Source organism: Hetaerina americana, unplaced genomic scaffold, assembly GCF_022747635.1.
Source record: "Hetaerina americana unplaced genomic scaffold, ioHetAmer1.1.p SCAF_3, whole genome shotgun sequence".
Lineage (NCBI taxonomy): Eukaryota > Metazoa > Arthropoda > Insecta > Odonata > Calopterygidae > Hetaerina > Hetaerina americana.
This window is the reverse complement of record NW_027286874.1, coordinates 71,894,459-71,914,947: the sequence shown is the minus strand read 5'-3', so window position 1 is coordinate 71,914,947 and position 20,489 is coordinate 71,894,459. Positions and strand designations below refer to the sequence as shown.

General features: G+C 38.6%; 1 protein-coding gene across 2 annotated transcripts in view; it reads right to left on the bottom strand.

Moving 5' to 3' along the window:
• Window positions 1-20,489, bottom strand: part of LOC139690558 (uncharacterized) — a 244,783-nt gene that overhangs the window by 192,822 nt on the left and 31,472 nt on the right. Inside the window, exon 2 of one of the 2 annotated variants that reach the window (XM_071588025.1) lies at window positions 4,954-5,201. In XM_071588025.1, coding sequence (XP_071444126.1) covers window positions 4,954-5,067 — 114 coding nt within the window. In that variant the 5' untranslated portion in view covers window positions 5,068-5,201. The remainder of the gene's footprint in view (window positions 1-4,953; window positions 5,202-20,489) is intronic. The other variant, XM_071588026.1, reaches the window with a different exon arrangement.

Sequence of the window (20,489 nt, the reverse complement as noted above, 5' to 3'; positions counted from 1 at the left end):
AATAGTATTTAGAGCATCATATAAGATTCAGATAAGATGGTAAGAATACATTGAAGAGCTACTTAGCGAAGATATTAGGAATATTTTAGGCATAAAGAATGTAATGTCAATGAACGTAGCTTTGGTTATTGCGTTCTGGAGAGAAAAATAGAGAAAGCATAACACAACATTAAAAGAAGAAAGGCCGTGGGGATACATATCCCAGCAAATAATTCATGGTCAAAGAAAACTTGGAGTCAATATTTTTACGGGAACGCACGAAGAATTACGAGTCAGGAAGTAGGCTCAAAGGCTTCGTTAGATCAGAATTTATTCCCATCCCATAACTGGTAAAAGCAGCCACATGTGAAGGCTGTGAGAGCATATGTTTAATTTCCACGCAGCTTGTAAAGAGCGTACTTGATTACTAAGGAGAAGGACATTTTGAGTTTATAAAGAGCAGGGGTTCTCATTAAAATCCAAGAGGCGAGGCCACTGATTGAAGGAATAAAAACTAAAACCAAAATGTATTTTGCGGATTTTGAGAGGGCTTTCCAAAGGGTACTTTCGGTAAAATTAATTTATATATTGAAGAAAAAAAGGAGTAGGCTTAAGAGATGAGTTATCCGAAACTTTCACATGTATCAGATATCACAGGCATGGGTAGTGGATGGAGATCCCGGATGGGCCATGATAGGCAGGGGAGTGGGACAGTACTGATCATTACTATCAGCGCTTTTCAGCGTTTACGCATGGTAAGGACTGGAGAAAGGTATCAACGTAGGCGAGGAACTGATCAATTCAGACTTGGTGAATGATCAATCTGTGGTTACCTAGCCAGCCAAGAAAATACAGTTACTTATAAGAACATTACTAAATGATGCACCAGATATATCAATTTATCTTCCAGATTATCAATTTATCTATAAGAATCAATGAAAAGAAAGCGATGATAATATGGTCCTCCATGAATATGAGGTATACGATAAACCTGAAAGTTGTAAGCCACAAACTACAGCAGGTAAAAAAGACAAACTATTCGGAAAGTGTTTTATGTGGGCAAAGTTATGAAGTTTAAACAAAGAATAGAGAGTTGATGCTTGTACCTTGAGTTCAGATTTAAAGAAAAGATTTAGGGAAACCTTGAATATGGAGCGTAGTATTGCACAAATCGGAAACTTGGTCATTGATCCAAGAGGATAAGCATTGAATGCCTTCAAAATGCTGGCGTGGAGAATGGAAAAAGTGAACAAGACGGGAAAAAACAAACAAAATTCTAGACATCATTATTTGAGGAGACGAGGCTGTGAGAGGAAAAAGTCAAGGGAAAAAAAGATAGCAGGAACATAGGATGCAGAGCATGTTGAGTGGAAATGAAATCTTGAGACCATTGGCAGATGGGATAATATTGGGAAAACAAAGTAGAAGCTGGAAAAGAATAGGTATGTTGGACGAAAAGGAGGGATGTAGGAAGTAAGCACACGTACGTGGCAGCCGAAGAATGGTTAATTATAATGCTGAATTTTGGAGTAATCACTTTTTGCCGTGTCATGTGGGACTAAGAAGTATAGACGCGCTTAGCTACTGAATTCATAAAAAACCTACACTGACGGGTAGACTACTATTGATAAAAATTTTTCAAGAGTAAAAAGTGACGGAAGACTAACTTGGCAGATTTCACAAGACATTTTATTTTTTACGACTATGGTTTCGTCTCGAGGCATCAGGTGGTGATGTTGTCTTGCGACAAAACCATGGTCGTGACAAATAAAAAATCCTAATATAATCTGCCAAGTTATTTTTCCCTCATTTAGGCCTAGTATGAAAGACCCCCACCAAGAAACGCCTAAGATAGTGTCTTATCTTCAAGAGGATTTTGAGCCATTGATAGCCATGCATATTTTTAATATTTGATATTTTGATACTTTAGCACCCTTCAAGCCACGGCTAAGGTGTGTGGCAGGAGGTCAATACACATCTGACTAATTTTGGCCCGAATATGATCCTACCGCGGTCGGAAAATGTTATTCTGATCCCTTATCTTTTGTGAATAAAATGATATCTTAAATCTATCTGCTCTACACTAAATCTCTCAAACTAATTTGAAATGATATCTCGTACCGTAATACGATGAGGGTATTTATACATTTTCAACATCACTGCTAAAGAAACTTCCTTCCAATTTACGCAAGAGCTTCAATCTGTAATTTAACATTCGCTCTTAGTGATTCCCAGCCACGCTCCTCTAATGTTTTGAATACGCTCTTAAGTTTATCATAACAAGGTTGTACAAATATAGCTCCTCTACGATGCTTGCGACCTAATTGGGCAATTAATCCAACTTCATGAGGACCCCATATACTTGCAGCATATTCTAAATGAGGCCTAACCATCGAAAGATAACATTTCTCTTTAACCTTTCCATCAAATTTACCCAGTACTTTTCTAATAAATCCTTAATAATGACAAAGAATTTTTCGTTCTCGGCAGCTGAAAGATTAAAGCATGAATTTACAAAATAAAACAAATAAATAATTGGTTGTCAACCATACAACATCTTATTGAAGAGTGCATGCAAAAAGTGAGAAAATTAGTTTAGTATTTGTGACTAGTTCTTTGAATGCGAACGTGAGTCCCAAACGCGTAAGAAATCGTTATCAACTACAAGATGCTATAGTCTGCTGTATCATCACACATAGAAATACACTGATGGTTATGCATACAGGTTGAGATGAATGGTAACGTAATAATAGACTGTGAATTTAGCTCTGAACAGAGGGTCTCAGATGCACCTACGAGCTCTAGTCGCTTCAAACGGCACAGGTAAAGTACATGTGAATACGTGAATTTCACCCACTGTAGGTTCATGGTATATCTGCAGACTAATTTGACAAGAGAGTGCAGAACTCTTCTCCTGATAATCCCTATGCAGCGTGCGAAATTCACACATCGGAGTAAGATGGTCAGTTTCTTTCCCGGTACAACCTCTGGTCTGCCAGAAAGATCTGGTACCCGAAAAATCACACACTTGGGCAAAGCTGTGAAAGCCTAAATCATCGGGAATCGTCCTGGGGCCTCCACTTATTATCTGAATATGTTAGCTAGCAAGTTATCACGTCCAATACACAGCAAATAACTAAGTTGAATTTAAAATTAAAAATAAACACGTTTGGGACTATCATCCTGCCCTCCCAATGGAGGTGAAATACTTTTAAAACGTCCAATCATTCCCGAACTTCAACATGTTTACTTTACGTTTTCCGACCGTTTTTGCCTCACTCTACCTCAAACACTTGCTTCCTCTCTATGGCCTTTGTTATTTTAGAGAAATCTCTGGGAAATTCAGCAAAGGAATGAACTTTTCACTGCCCATACTGAGTTCTATTCTACGCCACAGTAAAAAGCAAATTCAACAATTTAAATGTGGTCGCATTCTACTGAAGTAATGAGCCACAAACAGAGGTACTGCATACTAGATGAAAAAAGGGATAGGTAGCTTGCTTCAGCTATTCCACTCTCCTCTTTTAAGATTCAATCAATTCAAATTTCAAATACAGCCGTTCGAAAAGCGGTCATGCAATTAAAGAGTTTCATTTATGGTATTATCTCATTGTCGGCAAGGTTATGAAACATACAATTGCTAGTTCGATCGTGAGACACCTCGATAATCATGAGTTATTATTGAAAAATCAGCACGGTTTCCGAAAATGTAGATCCTGCGAGACACAACTTGCGCTTTTTGTTCATGATATTCTTACTTCGAGAGAGAGAGCTATATTCCAGTGGACGCGATTTTTCTATATTTTAAGAAAGCCTTCGACAAAGTACCTCAAAGTAAACTACTCACAAATAGAAACATATGGCATAGACAATAATATCCGGAGTTGTATTGAAGACTTTTTGAATGGTTGGGTTCAAAGAGTAGTGATAGATGGAGACAGCTCAAGTGCAGTAGAAGTTACTTCAGGTGTTCCCCAGGGAAGTGTCATCGGACCTCTTTTATTTATACTTTAAGTTAACGACGTTAACTCCATAGTCACTAGTAGGATACGTTTATTTGCCGACGATGCAGTGGTTTACCCTGATATCCGTGATCCTGATGACACAGCAGCTTTGCCAGAAGACCTTAATGCTAAACAACGCGCACTTGACAATTACAATTAAACTTAAAAAAGTGCGTGGTCACAAATTTTTGGAAAAAGAGCAATTCCCACCCGAACGCCTACTACATTGGGAACACAGAAATGGAATGTGTAGCCTCAAAAATACCTAAGCGTTACCCTCACTCACGATCTGCCCTGGGTTAAACTCATTCTATGAGGGGAATATGAGGATAAGTTAACAAAAAAATAGGATTTTTTAGAAGAGTACTTAGTAAATGTGATGAAAGGGTGAAAGAGAAATGTTATTTGTCGTTGGTTAGGCCTCATTAAGAATATGCTGCAAGTGAGATCCTCACAAAGTTGGATTAATTCGCCGATTTGGATCGCGTGTAGCGTAGAGGAGCCAGGTTTGTAAAACGTTGTTATGATAAACTTAGCAGTATATCCAAAATATTAGAGCAGCTAGGCTGGGAATCACTTGCGGAGCGAAGGCTAAATTACAGATTGAAGCTCTTGCATAAATTGGAAGGACGTCTCTTCAGCAGTGATGTTGAAAATGTAGCCCCATTGTATTACGGTAGGAGAGATCATGTCAATAAAATTAGAGAGATTAAGTGTAGAACAGATAGAACATCTTAAAATATGTTATTTTTTCCACGAACGATAAAGGATCAGCATAACTATTCAACCGCAGTAGGGTCATATTCGGGTCACAATTATTCTGGTGTGTATTCACCCCCTGCCACACACCCTGCCGGTGGCTTGCAGGGTACCAAACTAAATAAATAAAAAACGCGAGGTGAACTCAGCGCTCTCTCATCAAATGTGTCGGGAACACTTAGGGCAGTACCAGTCAACGAGTGAAACCTACCTTGGTATTCCAACCTGGGCTAGTGTGAACGGGGCGGGGCGGTGGGACGACCCATGCGTTTACCTCCTTGAACGCGGAGTGTTGGGCGTCATGCCGCATATCCGGCAGGAGCATCGTTCTCCGGCGCCCCTCGGTCTGCGGGAAAGTCGCCAGCACGGTCGCCGCAGAGCCGCTCTCGGGCACCGCACGCTGGGGTCACCAAGGCGAGGAGCGAACCCCTCCGACGCCGGTCCTATCGTCTCCCGTACCTGCCGGCGGGGGAGAAAATGGGATCGGTTATAGAGTGAAAAGGAGAGGGGGATCGCACTCACTCCAGTAGCACACCGGGAGCGCACACCACCTCTACCACCTTCGGACAGGCATTACCAAGCCCCCTCTCGATAAGAGGGGAGTTTGGAAAGGAGGTACGTGGGAGTGTGCGGGGGATGAACGTGGGAGATGAGGCGAGTGAACTCATCACTTTACGGCCATTTCGGCGGCCGGGTTTTAATTGTGTCAGAGCACGAAGGGATGAACCACCTCGCGGGGGAAAATTATCCCCCTCCCCCTTCGTGATTCTCCTGCTCCCTTAAAAAATGTGGGAATCCCCGAGTCAAACTCCCGACCATTCCCCTTGCTCCTCCCTAGCCGGAGATGGGCACGGTATTTTCAAAGTTTGGTCACCGCGCATGTGCGCCGCACGTCTTTCAAACTTTTTATTCGTCTATTGCCTCCGCTTCTTCTAGGAGATATCGACGGCTTCACGTGCCGGAGTGGAAATTCATTCTCGAATTTTATCCCGGGAGATCTGAAGAGATTGAAAAAAAATCAGGCAGTTATCTTTGTGGGTTGATCGGAATGGATTTTAAATTGTATTTCTAGAATTCTAGTCCAATTTTCAAATACCCGAGATCAGGAGGTAGTAGATATTTGATTTTATCAAAAGTTTTGAACCTTCGCGAAAGTGAGAACCAAAAAATGCTTGTAGTTTGATTATTCAGGAACGAAATAATTTTAATTGCATCAATAATTCCGCTCCTATCCTTGTCCCACAAACCTTTTTCGATGCCTCGTCCTCGAAAAGCTCGTCATTTAGGAGAATATAAAATGTCTATCGCTAAATCAAAACGACTGCTCCAATACTCCCTGGATGCTATAATAAAGAAAAAACTTAGGTAGTGGGATCTCGATCCCAGATCCTGGGACATTTCTCGTGCTCTATCTTCCATACAAAAGTTCAACCTTCGGCGGAGATTAATCTGACGGGTAAATTGAGCCGCGCAGCGAGTCCCGTGCATGAAAAAACACCAAATTTGGTTTTCTCATCAGGAGATACAAGAGATCGTGCCTTAACGTAATGGTGGCTGCACAAAAACCACCCACGTGGTTTTTAAAGTGAACCAAACGATTGGACCCTTGTATTGTTGACTCATTCATTTGCCACATTCTACACAAGCGGTTGACCTCCTCCGGCAGAGGTAGAGGATTTGAATGAGGAAATTTTAAGAAAAAATCAGAAAACTATTAAAGCGGGGGAAATATGTTTTTTTTCCAAAGGATATTCTACAAATGAATTTGCATAAAATAAAAGGTAACATTTAATTAAATACCCTCTGAATACCTCACGCCCAACATATTATTTCATTTTTCATAATTGTATCAACTTTGGTGATTTTTCATGTCTCATCTTTCAAAATTCACGTTTGTTTTGCCATTTTAGATCAATTGAAATTAAATATCTTAAATGATTCATTTCCCATTTCCATCAATTTGTGGACAGAGTTCAGGGAAAATGCAAAATTAATTTCACTGTACGCTTGACACGAAGCGTCAAGCATCCCCTGCTTTACGAGTTGAATGTATCGTGTTCCCAAAACATTTGCCACTCACAAGGTAATTGAAGATTAGGGTTTCATATAGCAGGCTTTCATTATTCAGTGGCGAAGAGTATCCTTTTGGCATATTATTCCGCTGGCAATATTGCATCGAGCTAGCGTGCAAGGCAGCGAGCCCACGGGGAGATAAAGACGAAAGTGTGTCACGTTAATTACTGAAACCCTTCCCTTAAATGCAACCACAGGCCAATGACGGATTAATTAGCCAATAAGTCGCCCTATCATGACCAATATTCTCGCAAGGTTGTTATGGAAATTTCACTATTGGAGTTGGTCTGTAATAGTTGCGAGTTGTCTTCTTCACAAAACGTAGTTGTGATGCTGAAGATTCCCCCATTTTTTATTCGAATTTAACTTTTAAAGACAATAGCTCACGAATTTGTAATGTGTTACGAATTTTACATGCTCGAAAATTAACGCATAAATATTTAACTCAATTTTAATACTTTTCTCGGAGTGTCGAATTTCTTGAGCTTTCGCTTACCTCATTAGGTGTCATTCAAGTCGTGGGTTCGCTCGGGTTTTGATTCTTGACTTTTCCAAAGAATATGTTAACGGTAGCTTACAGTAAATAAGTTTACGGTTTTTAAGTTATGTATGACATTTTCTATTCAAGTTCGAACTACCACAAAAAGAGAATTAGCATAAATCGTCAAAGTATCAATATGTAATAACATTTTGATATTTTTAAAAGACATAAATACACCCCAGACATTTCCCATTAAAAAAATTTACGCTTTATGAAAGATAAGAAATCGCAGTCGACCAGCCATTAAGTACCTTGATAATGAGTTAACAAAACCAGTAACAAATGTACGTATGTACAACGAAAATATTTCACCGGTTTATGGCTACAGTCCTCTCGTTTTTCCCGCGCACTCAGTGCCAAGCATTTCCATGCTCGAGTTGGTAAATGATTTGGATTGGCCTTCGAATTCCTATCTAATGCCAAAGTTTACCAGACTTAGCAAGTTCATTAATTTATTTTATAAGATATAATCATAAATGCGCCTAAAAATCAACGCATTTTAGCTTGGTTTCAACGCAATGAAAAATGTAAGAACATTACTAGGTACAGGTAAGAAGTTGCGGAACAGGTTGAAAAAAACAAATGCGTTTTTACAAAGTAAACGTGATTTATTCATGCCACCCTTTGAAGTAATTCCCCTCTGCAGCTACTCAATTACCTCCCACACCTTACCCTACACCACGCTTGTGATTCGGTCTAGATTTCATCAATTTCCTAAAATATATGTTCGGTCAGCACTCTATTCAATCGCCTAGCCAGAAAAAAATCACATGTTTCTAATTCAGGTAAACATGGAGAGTGTGAAGCAACATCCATTTTGCTTTTAAGAAGGGACAGACGAATAAACAAGAATACCTGTATGTGGGCGAGGCCATTGCCAGGATGTAGCCGCCAGTCTTAACTATTCTCGACAAAGTGGCCCTTTCCGTGAGACACTTTCCCGTGATCGTCTCAAAACGTTCATCAAGTAAATTTGTTTTGCCCCATCGAACGAATTTCCAATTGATAATTCCTTTCCAGTCGAAAAAATAATCGGAATATACTTCACATGGCGTGCTTTCTTTTCTCTGGGGATGTGATTTTTTTCCTGTTTCTGCATGCTTTCGAGATTATATCCGTAAACCCATGTTTCATCACCTCTTTTCACTTCATCGGTAAGTTAAGGTGATTTTCATGACCATAAATTTAGTATGAAAGTTATTTTCACAGATGAGGGAATCAAGGGATTGGCAAGGAGCATGAGTTATTGCAGAGTTGCTACAAACCAATCCTTAGATTAAAAACCCACGATGATGATGATGGTCATTTCTGAGAGCGTTGGACTACTGACTGGAGGGCCGGGGATCGATTCCCGGGCAAGCCTCTCTGGGCACCTGTAGCACCCAAGCTCTGTGATTTTTGGAGAACCAGATCTTCCTGGGAAACTGCAACCGGCACAGGGAAAGGAACTATCCCCCTATCCTAATGTGTGAATTTCACGCGCCGTATAGGGCTTAGAACCGGGTGAACTCTACCATCACCCGCCAAAACGACCTTCGGGTTGATTATTGTGTTTATGTTTTATATGTGTGTGTGTGTGTATATATATATATATATATATATATATATATATATATATATATATATGTTATTCACAAAGAATCGATGTCAGTGATAAAGCTGAAGCCAATTTTCTCAAACGCTCTCTTGAATGAAATGAAAATTGATATGTCCTTCGTTGTGCAAAAACACGTTTCCTCGAGCTCTGCTCCCTTCTCTTATGAAAATATTATACAATTTCCATTACTCCTGCGATATATTTAATCACTATTTAAGTAATCATCTGAATAACCATTTAAAGTTTTGAAACTTATTTTTTTCCGATAATCGTTTTATCCTTTTCTTGTCCGTATTTTCGGTTTTTCTTTTACATTTATGATTTTTACAGGGAGTATTACTAGACGTTTTCGGCTCAAAAAATCTTTACTACCCATCAATCTTAAAATTTAAGGCTAATAACTAATATAAGGCACAAATAAATGGGCATGTTTTAAGATTCCCTAGCAAGTACACATAATTATCGGTAATAAATAACGATTACGCACAGGTCTAATGCCATATTGCTTCAAAACAATGAAATGTTTCAAATGGAGTCCTCTAAAAAATCAAATTTCATGAGCCATTGCATTTTGGGCGTTAATTGAGGAATCAACATGTCTCACAGGTAGAATAGCTATTTTTTTAAGCTGTCTGTTCATTGAAAATAGACAAGAACACCTGAACCTAACGTCACTGGTAAATCATTTCCTCTCCGATAGTCTTCATAAATCATCGATCGATCAATTTTATTCAAGTGAAAGCCAGAAAACGCCACCAAGCGTGTCAATCTCGGCCGACTATCAGCAGGAGGTAACGAACAAAAAATGTTTATTTCCAGAGTAAACAAAAATAAATCTACTTGAAAGCATCAAATCTGAATCATATCGCAATACTCTGCATTAGTTAACTATTTTAAGTTACTTTCCCAATAAGTACTATTCCGATTGAAATCCTGTTTCCAATTTGTCTATGCAGTGAACTCAACTTATGGAGAGTGCACTATTTTATTCCTTTTCACATCTTCGATTTTACGTGTGCCAGGGCAAATCTAATCAATAAATGTCAAGATGATTCGGATATGGAACTCTTTACCGTAAACAAATAATTAAAATCGTGGAAATTCAGCTCACGAGCCACTTTATTGGAACTTACAATGTTCTTACAAATACTAACACCAACTATTACAAGCTCTCACAAACTATTGCAAGTGCTTAAAAATTCACCTACACTACGACGATAAATAAACACTGATTAATAAAATAATTAGATTTTGAACGCGCACTAAGGTCCAAACTAACAATGTTTTATTCACTGACTGAGCACCAGATTATTATTATCAAACTCGGGGAAAAAACAGAAGAACGATCTTTAAATTTCCGTACTTCTAAACGGTATTTGTGGAGCGGCAGGAAAAGCGTACAAGTATCAGCATTCGTCCTTCCTTCGTCAACAGTTTTATTCACCTCTATCTTCAATCCGAACCTGTCTATCTCAATTCAAGTGACTCATATCGACGAAAGTAACAGAAACTTTTCAAGAATAAAATTTATAAAAAAAAAGGTCTGTCAGGCCATGAGGAACAATCAATAGTTCCACGATGGATCAAGGTTTAACGGGGGTAGGGAACTCGATGGGGCCGAGACCGCACTATCCCATCTTGGAAGGCGGCGGCTCCGAAAGTCCCACCTCAGATTTGTGTGTCGGCCCTTCCCCGGGAACACACATGCGCGTGGCTTGCTGTAATTACCGCAAGGTGATCAATCAGTCGAAACTCAATGAAAGGCGACGCGGTGGGGGGCGCGGAAGGGATGGGGTGAAGGGATGCAATTTCGAGAGGCCGTCACGCCAGGATACACATTTCCAGGGAGATACGGGTCAGGAATAGTGTGGTTCCCCCTTACGGTAATAGCGACCGACGATGATCACCCACGGCAACATCCCCGTCGGGCGACCCAGAACACCTTTTTACAATTACGAACTTCCTTTTATTGAAGGAGGATTTAATTTCGCTGATGAGAATTTGTTCCGCCGAGACGTTTTCGACACTCCCTCGCATGAAAGTGACGGTTTCGGGACACGCATTGAGAGAAACATCGAATACTTCGCGGAGAGGGTAGTTTTAATTAAAATCACTCTCCTCTTTTACAAAATACGCCCCGGACAGATTCAATTCTAGATTTTTTTAACTGAATCGTTGACAGATTCCACTTCGGCTAGCTTTTAATGCAGAGATAGTAAAACTAAATACCTACCTCTTAGTTAAAATAATTTCAAGTGAAATTGCCAAAAGAATAACAAGTATGCGGATACATTTTTGGCTGAGATACCCAAGAGTTAGCATTTCGATATAATATGATAGAAATTTAAATTAAGCAAACTTTTGTCGATAAAAAATGATCGCTTCTTTTAAAAGACGTCTCAAATATATTGATGCAAGGCGTGAAATCAATATTTTAGATAAAATATACGTAAATTCCTCAGGATTAAATGTACCAATATTAATTATAAATTCAGGAAGAAATCATTAATTAGAGTTCAAAATGTTCAAAGTCCAATTACATCAGGAGAATTTTCTCGAATCACAGATAAATATATTTCTGAAATTTTAATTCTATGCAGTTAAAGAGAAAGTTTTCCAGAAGTATATTGCGCTGATATAGATTAATTTTAATTAGAGAATAAATATTTAAACGTTTTTTACACACGTGCTTCTAAATATTAATTCATGGTCTTCATCAGTGGAAAAGAATTGAGTCTCGAGGGCTTTAGAATCGGATGACTGAGATGAAAATGGCAATACAATAGCATTCTCCGTATTGATTTACCAACCAGAGAGATGTAATTCTATATAATCTAACATGAAATCACAAAATATCTAAAATTATCACTGTAAAAGAAATGTATAGGTATCACAAATGCTACACGCGACCCTAATTCAAGGACACAGAAAAACAATTATGCTAGCTTCACTTCATATATATACACTTCTCTCAGGGAATTGATACGTAATGACTGGGATGGGGATTAAGTGATTTTTCCCATCAGAATGATTCCGTGAGCCAGTTTTATAATCGAATGGCGCTCAATTTCGAAGGATAGTTTAAAATATTACAAAGTTAAAAATGAACCCAATACACTAATTCTCTTCTATAATGAATCTCATGTTTGCATATAATTTGTAAATTGAAAATGAACATTCCTACGGTCGTGGAGCAAAGGCAAACGAAATAGCCAAGACCGTAAACTTGATGGCGATAAGTTTACAAAGGAGGGAGGTATACACAAATTTACAACTGATGGGAAAGATAGGGAACCCACACTAGGTCACTTGGGTATGCTGAGGGAAACGGTGACTCACGTGCACTTCAAACACACACAAACAATGCAAAAATAAGGAAACAAACCTATAACCACTCGATCACTAGGGTGTGCTAAGGAATGACAGTCACTCTCGTGAATCAAATTCACAAACCCACTCAGGGTTTGCAAGGATATCTCGTACACTAGCGACCCGTCGTACACATACAAGAACGAAAAATAAATCGACATAAAAATCAAAAAAGAAAATGGCCCAAGCTCACGTTCGCAATCACTCAGGTGTGTTAGACGTTTGTGAATCGCACTCACTCAGTCGTTCAGGGTTTATAAGGATTCCTCCTATACCAGTGACCCATCAACCAAAAATGGATTTACGCACGTTTTTTTTCCTCATTCACTCAATCACTCGGGTGTTTTCGGAAACAGGGACCTTTGCGAATCACACGTACTAGCACTTTGAGGGATTACAAGGATTTCTCCTACGCCAGGGACCGGTCAATCACACAGGAAATGACAAAACGATACCGAAAGGACTAACGTAAACGCGTAATCGCTCATTCACTCGGTTAGCACAACCGAGTGAATGCTAGTGAGTGCTAGACCTTTGTGAATCACAATCTCTCACTCGTTCATGGTTTACAAGGTTCCTTCCTTCTTCCTTCCTGTTTGGTTTTCTAATTTCTGTATGATCAACGAGTAATATATATATATATATATATATATATATATATATATATATATATATATATATTCGAACATTAAAACCCGTCAAATGGCGAACACGTATTCAATTATATGGATATAGATGTAAGGAAAAGGAATAGGAGTGGTTGGCGCATCGGACCAGCAAGTCGATATATTCGTGGTTTAAATCACAGTCGGAAAAACGTTTTTACACATGGGATCCGCTCGATTCCACCTTCCCCACCATTCCTGTGTTTGTCTTTTATGTGTTCCTAATCCTTTTCCTTATGTCTATAACCATGGGAATGAATATATATATATATATATATATATATATATATATATATATATATATATAAATCTACAGACACATGCATGTATACATGTATGTATGTGTGTGTGTGTATGTGTATGTGTGTATATATATAGTATATATATATATATATATATATATATATATATATATATATATATATATAGGCATACAGGATGTCATCAATCATTAGACCCAAAAATGGGCAAGGGAAATCATTTCAACATTAACTGAATACAAACAGTAATGCGACACGAAAAAATAATGTTTTTTGGTTCCATCAATTAAGATCAAAGCTAGATCGTTAATCATGACTTCATTAAGCTATCATTTGCCTACCACCGACACAAATTAATCATCATGTTATTAAATAGCTTTAAAAATTAACTTTAAGCAAAAAATTTATAAATTTAAGTTTTATGATTAATTTTTATAATTGATGGCGCAATAAGGATAAGCGATGATCAAATATCAAGTCCTTGAGGATCAGCGCAACGTTCGCCAAACAGTGATTTTATGTGACATAGCAATCAACCCGAAGGTTGGTTTGACAGGTTAGGCTAGAGCCCACCTATTATTATCACTAACAGCGTATGAAATTCACACCTTCATGGTAAGGAATGGGAGGCAATTCCTTTCGCTGCGACGCCTGTGGTTTCTGAAGAGGATCTGTTACCAGAAAATTAAAACAAGGAAGACTTGAGGGTGTCCAGAGGCGTCATCCGGAATCAATCCGGCCGCTACGCTCAGTATTCCAGCGCTCTAGCCACTGAACTACCGCATCCTCAAATATTTGACAGATGCGTTCAAATTTAACACATATTGTGTTAAATATGTCCAAGTAAACAAGAAACCAATTTTAGAATTTACACAATCTATCAATCGCTCTTTTAATTATATCCAACAGCTCCAATTCATTCCACTTGTTTAATTCGCTCGTACGTGGGGTGTGAATCCGATTTGAATTACCAAATTTAATCTTCGCCAAACTCCGTCACAGTCTCCTGAAAATATTTCAGCAAAGTCTCTATGTACAGGGAATGTTTTGCGTTGGTGTAGTAGTGACAGTGTATTATCTTAATTTGAGGAATGCCCACGATGTAAAATATTTACTGATGATCACTTTCAACGACGTTTCGCGGGGCGTGAACTCAATGAGACGAGGAATTATTTCCCCGGAGCAATACATTTTACTCGGAAGGCATCCCAGTCAAATTTCGGAAACACCGCGGAATTCCGTGTAGCTCAGGGGAATTTCCATCTACCGGTATCCCCGTGGGTTTGCGTGAGATCGCCGACTCCTCTGACACGTAGCATGAGCCTTACTGCACCCTGGTGAAAGTGGTGTCTAACTCATAGAGGAAGTTTAGCCGTCCGTGTGTGATCCGGGTTTGTCTTAATTGCTCGTGAGAGGGCGAACACGCGCGAGAGGCGATGGCAAACGAACAGCTTCACGCACAAAGGCTTTCTTGAGCTCAAAAGGGGTGGAGACCAAGAGAATTTAATTAAGCCACGAGAAAATTGTAAGAGCGAAAAAGACAAAAGGCACGAGATAACTACCGCGTACATGAGACAATGCATGTCACAGAAGAAAAAGAGATCTCAATTACTTACTTAGTACAATAATTAATTACTTACAATACTCAAGTATCATAATGGAAGAGGTTAGTAAAATATAACTTGAAACTTCCTTGACTTAAAAACAGGTTTTTTTCGGCTGTGCAGAGTATGTTTACAGTACAGAGTATGTTTTGTGTGAAGAGTATGTTTACATGGATGAATCAACGGCACAATATTGAAAAGCTTGCAACGCCTGACCACACAACAATTGCACTACTTTTTCCGAACGCCTTCATTTATTATCTTTATTCAATATATCTATTTAAACGTATCGTATAGTTCATTGTATCATATATTTTCTGACTAAGCTGATCAAGATCCGAATACGCATGATAAAGTTGTCTTTATAGATGGTTGGATGGAACACAGTAAAAAAGAACGAGAATCTTATTAGGAGAATCATGATGGAATTGGATGATTAAATGAAATCATGGATGGAATCATAAATTCAATGATCATGCAATAAATTTAATCATGAATATCGCCTAATTTATCCGTCGGAAGGACGCTCATCGATATTAAGTTAATCTTTCGCGTAAGATAATATGAGTCTAAAAAGGCATGAATACTTATGAAAGGATTCCGACAAAAGGATTGTGAATTATATGTTCTACTTTATACAACAGTTACCATAATTAAGACGGCTAAGGCAGTAATTACACATTCAGTCCAGAAAGCTGGGTCACCAACGCAGATTGATATTCCAAATATTATTCAAAATATAATTAAGTATAACTATGATCTTTTGGGGGATAGATTAAGCTCATGGATAGACAAAACAACCAACCGTGCCGGGCTACAGTCGCGGGTCATGCTTCTGGACGACCAAGAAGGGGATTCATTCGTGAAATTAGATACAATATTTCATGAAAGCAAGTGAATTGCTCATATATTCTTGTGCGGTTTACACGTCGCAGGATAGTAGAAAATACTCATTTCAAAAGGTATTTCGAAGAATACGCCTTTATGTTTATGGAAATTTTTGATCTTTGGCCTGGAGACCAGTAGAACCAATATATAGATTCGTACTAGATAACTTCAAAATTACAATCCATAAACGATTCCTCTCCTCACTCTTCTTATTATTTCATGTCGTAATAGTTGTAATTAACTTTTAAACAATGTTACCAGCAATGCGTCCTCTTCAACTATGCGATTAATGCTGGTAATTCATGAGGTGCTTTGTTTCTGTATACTTGTATGCACAGATAGTCCGTAATTGCCACCATTCGAGGATAAGAGGACACTTTCACTATAAACCAAGTGACAACAGCAGTGCCCGCCAATTCGTCTGGCTCCGATAAAATTTTAAATTAAGAAAAGTGTACATCTAATTAGATAAAATTTCAAATAACTTGCATACTTGTAACAGTATTGGGCGTTCATTCAAAAGCAATTATTTTGAGTAAAATTTGATCGAGAATATTTACCAAAGCGAGATGTATGGAACACATATTTGTTTTTACTCTTATCCGTAGCCGGAGGTTGAAAATGCACGACTCGCGTGACTTTGGCTGTGAGCTGACCTTAATCCAGCATCGCTCGGGCCAATAATGTACACCCATCACTTTAAACGTTCAGTTCACAAATTGCATATCACCCTCGGTTACCAAATTAATCCCAAATGCAATCCACGGAAGTTGAACGGATCCACTCGCAATTAAAGACGTAATTAATAGTATCGATCCGCACTAAAAGCTCAAACATAGTATTGAACAAAGGAGGTCGAGTAGGTGCGATATTCGATTCGTAACAAGAGGAAGGTGAAGGGGTCGATCCTTCCGTAGCTTACCGATCAGAGGGTCCCAGGTTCAAGTCCAAGCCAAAGCCTTCAGATTCTAGGTATGTGTTTCAGCTAATAAAATTTTCAGGGAAACCAGTGGTGGCACGAGGAATCATTCTCTTAGACAGAATGCCAATTTTAACGCCTCATAAGAACCTAGTAAAAGGTAGGTTAACCACGAACTCACCAATCAACTGCAGTTGTCTGTGATTTATTAAATATTGTTACATAGGTACACATCTCCAAATGTTGTAATATAAAATATTACTTTAACTACCTACATGTAATACAGAAAATAAGAGTAGATTGGCGACTTCTCAGCAACCTATACATGCCTCAGACTGCTAAGGTGTGAGCGGGGGATGGAGAGTCGGGATGGGCTGTGTTAGGAAAATGGCCAAAGAAGAACTGGAGAATGGAATTAAATTCGGTGGAAAGTTTATAAATCAGTTAGGTTTGGGGATAATTAAGCTTTAGTTTGCCAGTCAGCCAAGGTGTTGCAAGCATGCTGAATGTATTAGAAATCCAGTGCGATGGATATGGGATGAGAATTAATATAAATAAAACTAAAGGTTATGCGGTTTTCCAGAAAGAAAAAGGCTAAGCTTAACATTAGAATAGGAGGACAAAACCTAGAGTAGGAGGAACAGTTTACATATTTAGGAAATGTTTTGGACCCGGATGCTCAAAGTAGAAGAGACATAAGGAGAAGAATTGCGTCAGGCAAAGGAGCCTTCACAAGTAGGAGGGAATCGATGACAGGGACTTTGAGAAAGGATGTTCAGAAAAGGCTCGCCAAAACTTTGATATGGAGCGTGGTTTTGTACGGCGCGGAAATTTAGTCATTGGAGCAGGATGATAGGCATAGATTGATGAAAGGTGTATGAGAAGAAGGATGGATAAGGTAAAATGGACGGAAAGGAAAACAGACGAGAAAGAGCTACACATGGTGGGGGAGGAGAGAGGATTATTGGGAGAAATCTAAAGGAGGCAAGAAAGATGTATTCATAGGATTTTAATTGGCAATGAGATGTTGAAGATAAGATAGAGAGGTGATACCAGGCAAACGAGGAAGGGATAGATAAAGGTTAGGTATGTTGGACTGAATGAAGGGAGGAAGAAAGTATGCGGAATTGAAGAGTAGTTAATTGTACCGTAAAGGGTCCGGTTGGGGATCGAGATGGTGCGGGGGCTAGCGTACTGGCTTCCTACTCAGAGGGCCCGGGTTCAAATCCCGGCGGTGTTGAATATTTTTCAGAGGTATCTCGATCCCTACTTGAGGTGCTTTGTGGAGGGCACTTTGAGTGAGTACGCCGTCCGTCGGATGGGACGTTAAGCTGCGGACCCCTTGGCGCCTTTCGTAAAGAGTAGGCTAATGCCGACGCCGGGTTTCTCTCCACTCTTCATCCTTTCCTATCCATCCCCTATGGCGCAAATGACCTTAGCTGTCGGCCGCCTCCCCTCAAAACTACTACTAGGGTCCGGTTATCATTGTTAGATGAAGCAAAGAATGTCACGTATGCGGTATTATGTCGACCAAATAATAATAATCAATTTTAACTGCCTAAACTTCACTGGCTTCGGCTCCGAGAAAATTAATCATTTATGTTTATCACATGAAAATTCAGCATTAGGAGAGGCAAGACTTTTGAGATTTTGTCCGACTAAATTCTTAAGAGGGTTTTCCATTATTTACGAATGTTTTCGAAGCAATATTGAAATTTTCACGGATTTGGTTTGGAACTGTTAAAAACCTATTTACTCGTAACATTCCAATATTCAACCTAGCAAATAAATTATAGAAATGCAAATTAAACTACTGCAGGCACAGTTTGTCGTTTCAGGCGTCATGAACTTTTGATAGTTGCATTGTAATGTTGAAAGAAAGTTTATGATTAAAGTACACTGATAGGAATGCATCTACTTTAAGTACACGTGCATGTAAAAAGCTCAAGTTTTCAAAAGTTTGAATGTATTCTATACAGAGCACACAATAATACCATTAGATAAAATAACTTTGCGAAGAAACGTCGGACTATATTTTTCCTTTGCTTTATTTTTCCGTCAAAATAAGTTCAAAACTATTTTATAAAATGTTTATCAAAGGCTTGCGGGTGGCATAGTCCCGAAAAAATAACATTTGTGAAAGATAAAAGAGCAATAACACTAACTTAATTTATACATATACTTATGAGATAATTTAATCGATGCAGTTTCGAAGCTGCAAAAATTATCAAACCTAGCGAATTCTTGGGGATATAGTAGTTCATTAAAACCCACAGTACCAAACCGATAAGTATGTCTCTTAAGATAGCTTAATTTTCAAAAAGAGTAACGAGACATTAAAGCTATTTCTCGACTTATTATCTTAATCCGAGGTTGAGCTTTATTTAGCTCCTATGCAAATGAGAACGTCTTTTCCGAATATAAGGGTTAAGTCTGGAGAAAATAATAGCTTTTTCCCAACTAGCGGGCGATACCAACCTTTTCCGACTAGCTTGCTACATATAGGGTTAGTAGTTCCATTACAATTGTCTACACATGCAACACAGGTTTTGAATTAGGATCAAAAAGCATAGAACTGCCTACCTTTACATTGAATAACTTTTCAATAATTTCACCACAATTTTCTCGCACACGCTCGTGGACTTATTAATTTGATAAAAAAATTAAATACAATATATTAAGCAAAAATACCCTGCAACAAGCTAAGCCAAACTGTTGTACTGAATCAATTTAAGAAATATCGACACATTGGTTTCATTTTCCACCCAATTGACTCTCAAATTTCTTTGAATGTTAAGAGTCATTTCATTTTCAATTACTTTCAATTGCCTCTAGCCTATCGGTATCGAGCCGTTTGGATCGTTCACATAAAAGGTCAAATGTGGACATATACATTTTTTACATCGTAATTTTGTTATGTAACTTTGGTCTCTCGCCGCTTACGCAAATATGTGCTCACGAATCTACCTCGCCACAACATGGATGACATGATATTTTCCGATACACACGAAAGGCATATTACAAAACGCTTCCTTGACTTTTGGGATGGCAGTGATAACTTAACGTGTAAAACAAATGGATTCGGCATATGACAGAAGAATTACCGAAGAACCTAAAAAAAATCCATTCATTGCAACAAAGGTTTCTTCCTCTTGCTAATTTGCATGCTTTCTTACATCATCTTTTACGTTTCCCGTCCCATTGAAGCTGAGCTACATGCATATTAAGAACTGGAGTCAATACAATGAACAGTCAAGTCATAAACTTCTATCCTAAACTAATGCTTGGGAATAGTTTTTCACCTAGTTGACAATATTTTGCTTAACATATTATAATCTTATTTTTTCATAATGTCTTCACAAAAAAATATCAGTACCCTAAACAAAGTCACTCGCACACTTGGAGAGCTAGGTCACGAGCGAAATTATTTTACGTATCAGGAAGGAATGAAAAAACAGATTGTTATATAAAACAAATCCCTGGGCCTGGAAGAAATTTCCGCAATAATAGTGAAGGTACTTGATGACGACAGCATGCATTACTTAAAAACAGGTTCTTATAAGTTGACAAAAGAAGGTTCAGAGTACCCTGGGACTGGAAGCTACGTGTACTTCACACATTCTACGCACGTCTACGTTAGTGAGGATTGGGAGGATCCTAGAGAGCAGCCTTACGGACATAAGTTGTTATTAAACCAAAAGGTAGCAGCATTTTAGAGTAGGAAAATGTAAATGAAAGTAAAATGGAAATGAAAAGATAAAACGGAGGTGTTCCTTCGCTTTAATTAGTCAATATTTGAAATTCGCGACAAGTATTTGGAATCCATGTGAG